Genomic DNA, 8,220 nt, shown 5'->3' with positions numbered 1-8,220 from the left:
ATACATCCAAAAACATTAATACCGGCCCAAATATATACCCGTGCAATTTTACACGGGTTTAAAACTAGTTTTTATTTTAAATAGATTGTATTATAATAAGTATGTACCCTGTATAAACTATTTATTTAATTAAATTATTAGTTTAGACTTTTGGAAACTTTTGTTTGAAAGGATTATTTCATTTGGTAATATGTCTTTAGCAATTAGCACTCTTCAGTTCCAAATGACAATTACTTGAAGATACGAAGAAATTATGAAAATAGAAAAATTTGAGGAATAATTATGTTATTTTTAACCAATTATAGTCATGAGGGTTGTCAATTACAACAACATTAAAACGTCCTTATAGTCTAGCTCAATCCCTTATCCAGTTGGCCAGTTACACCAAAAACAAAATAATTAACCGAGGAAACAATGATAACCGTGCGCTAACATTATGTTTTACATAATACGTAGTACAAAGTAATAGCGATGAAATAAAATTGCTTTTAAACGCCACTAAGAAAACCTATTTTGATTATATATTTTGATCTATTATGTACTTGACCTTATAATTTCTTAACCACAAAATATTTTGCCATATTTGTTCCAGCTATTAAACTACATTCGCATATTTTGAGTTATGCTTTTTTTTTTTTCGGAAATGGATATTCATTTAGCTCTACCCTAGCTAATTAAGCAAAACTAGAGCCATATATATATGTACACTATAGTAAATTAGTAACAAATGCAACTTGTAAATAAATGCAAAACTTAAGGAAAAAAAGAGGGAGAGTAAAACTACAATGATGCCACAATTTTAACTTTCCATCCATAGTAATAAATAAACTAATAAACAAATAATCACTTAAAATAGGTATAAAATAGAGAATTATATGCCAAATCCACATAGGTTTATTACCCAAAATTCCAAAAATACTAATTAACCATTTAACCCTACTCAAACCTCGGAGATTAGAGTTTGAGGGGCAAAATCGTCATTTAACACAAACCTAAGTGGATTACAATACTAATTCTTCATCTTTTCACACTACGCGGTTCTATTTAAACGGAACTCTGTTACTCCGTATTTCACTTGATCATAAATAAATCTCTCTTTTTTTTTCCTCTCTTTCTCATTTACTTCCATAAATCCAAGAAAATTGTAAAAATGTTAATGGAAAATTAGCAGAAAAAATAGTGTCAAATCAATCAATTATTTCCAGGTTTTGCCTCTTCTCAATTTTCGCTCTCTCTCTGTTTTTTAAATTTTTAATTAGTGAATTTCTGTTCTATTTGATAATGTCGATTACATTTCGTCGTTCAATTCAAATATTTTTACCCTTTTGTCTAAAATACCCCTAGTAATGAATAGTCCCGCCGTCCTGTTATAATTTACATTTGCTTTAGTCTAGGGGTAAATTTGGGACGGAGGTAGTAAATGTTTTCAATCATAATTTCTTTAATCACTTTAATTAGAAAGGGATTTTGGATTGGTAAGAATAAATTAACAGTAGAGAAATTGAATTTTGTTTGTTATTGCTGAAAAGTGTGTAATTGTTTCTCATAGTATTAAATTGATTAAATTGACCGACGTTAAAGGGTTATTTTGGTCATTTTAATTAGCCGGCGTAATAGGTTTGGCCTTTGGCGTATGCATGGTTGACAAATCTGTTATGGTGCGTGCGTATATTATAGCTGTATCTTAGCTGCTCATTCAATGCCCACGTTGTTGACTCGCATTTATGTTTTAGATGATTTTTGTTATTTTTGACGTAAAAATTTCTACATTTTTAATTAAGACAATTTTAAATGATAATTGGTGAATTATATTCTTCATTTTTAATGAAGACGGTTTTAAAAAAGAGTTGATGAACTATTATAAAACCGTTGTACCACACTCTATTTATTCCTTCATATTACAAGTGATTTTTATTTATTGAGCTAAATTTTAAATTATCGATGTAATTTGAAATTTATATCATTCAACCTCAGTGAATGTCTTGATATATGACCTCTGTTCGGTTTATTTGTTTATCTATTTTATTTATGGGTGGTTTATTCTCTTCATCAACATGACCTTTGTCACTTGTCACTCAACAATAATATCCCAAATATTCTTCTCCCCTCTCGTTGGTCTTTGTGTCAAAACCAAATATAAACAAATGATCGGAACGGAGGAAATAATGACTTTATAAAACTAAAGGAGTACTATTTTAATTCTTTGAGTAGGTAGAAATTACTCAATCCAGCCAACCATTTATTTATCTTTTATATTTTTTCTGAGGAAATTTATTTTCGCAAGACGTTTTTATTCATCTCATCACTTTTTGCGCAGTTTTTCATTTCCCTACCCTAACTAAAAAAAAAACTCTATCCTAATTCTCTGAAAATAAAAAATTATCTAGGTAGTATGGCTGGGGAGAGATAAAAGAAGAGTTGGGAGAGGACTGAGGAGGAGAAAGATGAACGAGATGAGAGGAATTTCATGAATTTGGGAAGAGTGAAAATAGGAGGGGTAGTATGATCATAAGCATACTGCGATGTATAAAATATATACAATGAAAATTAATACTCTTACTTTATATGAGAATATATGGTGACACACTAAGACGGTTCTATTTAAGTTTTATCATGGTCTAAGACTAATGTGTCCAAAGAAAATGTTACCCATCCTACGTTACAATTTTGTAAAATGAACCTTTGTCTTATATACGTCATATTGTCAAATAGTCAACGGAATTTGTTAAAGCAAACCCATTTTCAATAATATTTGGAAGAAAATTAAAGTGATTTGAGTTAGCTTAAGAAATTAACGTAACATTATGAATTTGGACGTTGTGGTGGGCATGTATTTAAGGAAATTAGATGCATCATTTCTGTATCTCAAACTTTTCTTGAATTAGAAAAGAATATTATATTATTTTAATTTAATAGATGGCTATGACTTTTGCTCTCCTTTTCATCTTATACAAGCCACTAACATGATCCACTAATCTCCTAATTATGAATCTAACTCATTTTCCAATTAACATTACGTATTTGACAATAGATGTTACATGTTAAATGTATGATGCTTTTTTACTACTTATAATGGCATCTTAGGATAACTTGTTATTCTTGTATCACACATTTGTTACTTTGATTTGTTTCTAGACAATTTTTTCGTCACGACACGTAATATAGTTATTATAAAGATATAGGATTCCAGTTTTACCTAGTGAATTTATATCTCAATCGAAAATAATCTTAAGCTTATTGTTCTAATCCAGGTCACTTTGAGGTACGAGTCAATTCCTGTGAGGATTATTTTAGATTGATAATTTGAATTGTGCGTTTTAGGTCTAGGTCGGAGATGGGTTGTGTAGATTCGAGTAGGGTTGTTTCGCTCAGATTTGTATTGTAAATGTTGCATCGTACATTATCTAGTAATGTAGTTTATCCAAAAAAAAAAAAAAGTCAAATACTGGGAAATCGGAACAAAATATTCAAGTGTCAGGTGAAGTTTTAATGTCCAGTGATGATTTGTTATACAAAGAAATAGTTAGCTGTATTCACATGATCTTGGCTTGTCTTGAACACGAGCAACTATCTGCGCATAATCCTCGTGCATAATAATGCTTTAATGTGTTACTTTCCTTTTTATGTGGAATTCATGTGTATATAATACTCCGTATATATCATGTATCGTATTATTAAACTGTGAATGAATCAAGTTTATTAACATCTTTTTGTTCATAAAAGCAGGGGAACTAATTGTTTCTAGTTACTCTGATCATAATAATCTCGGGTCAAGATGGCTCACAATGCTAGTGTTTGTCCGCCACCTATGAAGGCCACCTCCAACGGTGTCTTCCAAAACGAGAGCCCGCTTGATTTTGCCCTCCCGCTTGTCATTGTACAAATAGTCCTTGTTATCGTTCTCACTCGTACCTTGGCTTTTCTTCTTCGACCTCTACGTCAGCCTCGTGTCATTGCTGAAGTTATTGTAAGTATTTCTTCATTTTCTTGTAAATTAACTTTCTTGTCATTTATGCTCATAAGAATTTTAGTCTAGTGTGTCTCTATATAATTTGACTAGATCAGATCATGACTTGTAAAATCCTCGGTTTTTTTTTTTTATTATCCTAGCCTCCTAGGTAATAGGTTGCATATGGCTGAACAACAAGAATACAATCTGGACCATTCAAAAGAAATGGACCCTCCATTTTTTTTTAAGAAATAGAGAGGATCTTGACTCATGCCTTACCCTCTTATGTCACTTTCAGCGGGAACCTCTTTAGGCACCAGAGTAATGATAATGATCAATAAATGGTCTCTATACAGGCGGGATCATAAATATCTAAGAACATCCTGAATTTCCCTCGAGTTAGTACGTTACAGAGTACTCCCTCCGTCCCGGTCATTTGTTATCCTTTGGTTTTGGCACAAAGACCAAGGAAATGGGAGATGATCAATTACTAAATGACAAGTGGAATAAATTAAGTGTGAATTATCAAATTGCTCATCAAGTTCATTCTTAAAATAGAAAGGACAACAAATGAGTGAGACACCCCAAAATGGAAAAGGACAATAAATGACCGGGACAGAGAGAGTAATTTTTTATTTTTTTTACTATATGGCTTTGTTGCACTAGTCATGACATAGACTGTGTTGGTTGGACTCGGAAGTATCTGACCTGCACGGGGTAGCGGGACTCCGCTAGTTCTAAAAATTCTCATGTTTTGGCTTAAAATGAAACGCGAGTAGTAGTACCTGGTGTCTAGGACAGGTTTTTAAGGGAAAATGACGACGTGTGTTCTTAGAAATATATACTCGTATTTTGGCAAACGTTTAAAACCGGAATTCATGAAGAATCTAAAGCCAATGTTAATGTGACGGCTGATATTGTTTCCTGAAAAGTTCTTTGTTGTTTAAACATGAAAAGACGTGTTGTGGCTTCTGCTTTTTGAGATTGACTTTTGGGAAATTCATGTAGTTTAAGTTATCTTTTGGCGCATAAACTTGCTTAATACACCAAGAAAAGAAACCACAACCTTAGCTAATAATCATAAGAGAATCCACTCTGAAGGGCTAAATACACACTGACCTACTAATCAACCTGTACTAAATGTACTTTGCACTTTCGACTTTTCGATACCATTACAGCACACTGCATCACTTTCATAAAATAAGGTTCAAGACTTTATGATACTTGAGGCTATCACTTTCTTTTTTATACAACTATAGAATAAATTATTATAGTCAGGCACTCAAGCAAGGAGCTGTAGCATAAGTTGGCTTTGCTGATTTGAAGGACTAGGTTTCTCGAAATTATGCATGAAATTATGTTGCATTCATGTTTTCCTGCTTTCGTAATTTACACAAACCACCACGGCTGAAGCTGTCTATTTTAAATTGCACACAGTTTAGAAGGCAAGAAATATGAACATTTTCTTGAAAGAAATTTCCTTCATTCTTAACACTTGTTGCTCATATTCCTTGATTTACAGGGAGGAGTGTTACTAGGACCATCTGCATTCGGTCGCAGCGAGAAGTTTCTTCAGACAATTTTTCCACCTAAAAGTTTACCAGTATTGGATACCCTAGCCAACCTTGGTCTCATCTTCTTTCTGTTTCTAGTTGGCCTAGAGTTGGACCCAAAAGCATTACGTCGGACTGGGAAGAAGGCCATGAGTATAGCTCTAGCTGGCATTAGTTTACCCTTTGCTATGGGAATTGGTGTGTCATTTATCCTTAGGGCAACCATTAGTAAAGGTGTTAGCCAAGGCCCATTTATCGTATTCATGGGGGTCGCCCTCTCTATTACCGCCTTCCCTGTCTTAGCCCGTATTTTAGCAGAACTTAAGCTTCTAACAACTGACGTGGGTCGTATGGCCATGTCAGCTGCTGCAGTAAATGACGTGGCAGCTTGGATTCTACTGGCTCTAGCTATCGCCCTTTCTGGCACCGACACATCTCCTCTTGTTCCTATATGGGTCTTCTTGCTTGGTGCTGCCTTTGTTGGGTTGTGTATAGTTGTGGTCCCACGTGTCTTTAAGTGGATGACGAGGCATTGTCCTGATGGTGAGCCGGTTGATGAGATTTTCATCTGTGGCACCTTGGCAGCGGTCCTGGCAGCGGGGTTTGTGACCGACACTATTGGAATACATGCCCTTTTCGGGGCGTTTGTCCTTGGGATTCTTGCCCCGAAAGAAGGGCCTTTTGCTAGTGCCTTGGTGGAGAAGGTAGAAGATCTTGTGTCTGGCTTGCTCCTTCCTTTGTACTTTGTTTCAAGCGGTCTTAAGACGAATGTGGCTACCATTCAAGGAGCTCAGTCATGGGCACTTCTTCTTTTGGTCATAGTTACTGCCTGTATTGGCAAGATTGTTGGAACCGTTGTCGTTTCTCGCTTTTGTAAAATGCCTATGTCAGAGGCTATTGCTCTTGGTGTATTGATGAACAGCAAAGGTCTTGTCGAGCTCATCGTCTTGAACATTGGTAAAGATAGAAAGGTATTTCAATTAAATCCTATTATCTTCTTTTCTTTTATTTTTTCATTTTGTGCATCCGAAATGTTTATGTTTCAATTTGATTGATGACTTCAGGTACTAAATGATCAAACCTTTGCCATTATGGTTTTGATGGCCTTATTCACAACCTTCATAACAACTCCGCTTGTAATGGCGGTATATAAACCGGCAAATAAAGGAGGCGGCCGCACATATAAGATAAGGACAATCCAAAGAAAAGATCCGAACTCTCAACTTAGGATCATGGCTTGCTTCCATAGTGGAAGGAACATTCCTACTATGATCAACCTATTTGAAGCTTCCCGTGGAACCGAAAAGAAGCAAGGACTCTCGGTTTACGCAATGCATCTCATGGAGCTCTCTGAGAGGTCTTCTGCTATCCGGATGGTTCACAAGGCCCGGTTGAACGGCATGCCCTTTTGGAATAAGGCTATGCAATCGGACTCCAACCAAGTTGTAGTGGCTTTTGAGGCATATGGGCAGCTTAGCCGGGTCCAAATACGACCCATGACCGCAATTTCTCATTTTTCGGATATGCATGAGGACATATGTGCTAGTGCTGAGAGTAAGAGGGCTGCTCTTATAGTCCTCCCATTTCATAAGCACCAGAAACTTGACGGTTCGTTGGAAACAACCCGACATGAGTTCAGGGTTATCAACAAGAAGGTCCTTCTGAAAGCGCCCTGTTCGGTCGGGATTTTAGTTGACCGTGGGCTTGGTGGATCGTCCCATGTGGCAGCTCGAAATGTGTCTTCAGTGATCACTGTCTTGTTCTTTGGTGGACCTGATGACCGCGAGGCTCTCGCCTTTGGCCGGAGAATGTCTGAGCATCCTGGGATTACCCTCGTTGTTGTTCGCTTTGTGGCAGGCCCAGAGATGACAGGTGGCGACATGGTGGCCGTTGATTTGAGTGGCGGCGGTGATGGTAAAGACTCAAAATCTGCTGATGAGGATGCTATTGCGGATATTCAGCAAAATGTGACAAAAGACGGTTCAGTTAAATACGAAGAGAGAGTGGTGAAGGCGTTCTCGGATACCGTTGATATAGTCAAAGAATTCATCAAGTGTAATATGGTTCTTGTGGGGCGGTCACCCGAAGGTATGGCGGCTGCTAATCTGTCTGTGAATTATAAGGGTGATTGCCCGGAATTGGGTCCAGTTGGGGGATTGCTAATCTCACAAGACGTCTCTATAAACGCTTCGGTTTTAGTGATTCAGCAATACGGTGGTGGGACCCGGCCCTTGACACTAGAAGAAGAGGAACCTACTGATGGCACTGAAACAGATTGATAAATCCTACAGTAGATCTTGTGCGAAACTGTTTCACTGCGAGACCAACACCAGTATCAACTAATATATGAAATTTCACATCTAGTAACGAGTAATTGGACTGGTTTCACAATGAGACCGTCTTCTAGTAGATCATATGCATACACTGGTGGATTTCTATGGCAAAAGCAGATATATACATGTATGTATAGTTCTATCACAGAAGGCTCAGAAGATGATGACGATGATCTTATTTTTAGACCTTATGATAAAGCGTCGCAGCGCAGGTAGAAGAATGATCAGATTGGCTTATATAAAATAACTCCATATAACTGTACAAAATTGGATGGTTGTTTACCAGGTTTAATCGAGCTTTCTACATTAGTAGACGATTTTACGATTCAATCATCTATGACTAATGGATTTTATTTTACCAATAGCCTGTGCATGAAATTTTTTT

The 8,220-nt window shown here is 36.3% G+C and overlaps 1 protein-coding gene across 2 annotated transcripts; it reads left to right on the top strand.

Annotated features, from left to right (window-relative positions):
* Window positions 1-1,034: 1,034 nt before the first annotated feature.
* LOC141587374 (cation/H(+) antiporter 18-like) lies at window positions 1,035-8,220 on the top strand. 2 transcript variants are annotated; one of them, XM_074408845.1, is made up of 4 exons: window positions 1,035-1,205; window positions 3,727-3,967; window positions 5,472-6,473; window positions 6,567-8,220. In XM_074408845.1, the coding sequence occupies exons 2-4, from the start codon at window positions 3,776-3,778 to the stop codon at window positions 7,779-7,781; spliced, it is 2,409 nt and encodes an 802-aa protein (XP_074264946.1). In that variant the 5' UTR covers window positions 1,035-1,205; window positions 3,727-3,775; the 3' UTR covers window positions 7,782-8,220. The 2 variants fall into 2 exon arrangements, with proteins under 2 accessions (XP_074264946.1, XP_074264947.1); XM_074408846.1 differs by lacking the exon at window positions 1,035-1,205 and adding an exon at window positions 3,204-3,262.

The sequence above is a fragment of the Silene latifolia genome, chromosome 6 (assembly GCF_048544455.1).
Source record: "Silene latifolia isolate original U9 population chromosome 6, ASM4854445v1, whole genome shotgun sequence".
NCBI lineage: Eukaryota > Viridiplantae > Streptophyta > Magnoliopsida > Caryophyllales > Caryophyllaceae > Silene > Silene latifolia.
This window is presented reverse-complemented; position numbering and strand designations above follow the sequence as displayed.

Bases quoted from the DNA above. Each gene is read 5' to 3' on its own strand.
- LOC141587374 (XM_074408845.1), top strand. From the start codon at position 3,776: ATGGCTCACAATGCTAGTGTTTGTCCGCCACCTATGAAGGCCACCTCC. The intron at 3,968-5,471 runs GTAAGTATTTCT...CTTGATTTACAG, and splicing joins GTGTCATTGCTGAAGTTATT to GGAGGAGTGTTACTAGGACC. The intron at 6,474-6,566 runs GTATTTCAATTA...TGATGACTTCAG, and splicing joins ACATTGGTAAAGATAGAAAG to GTACTAAATGATCAAACCTT.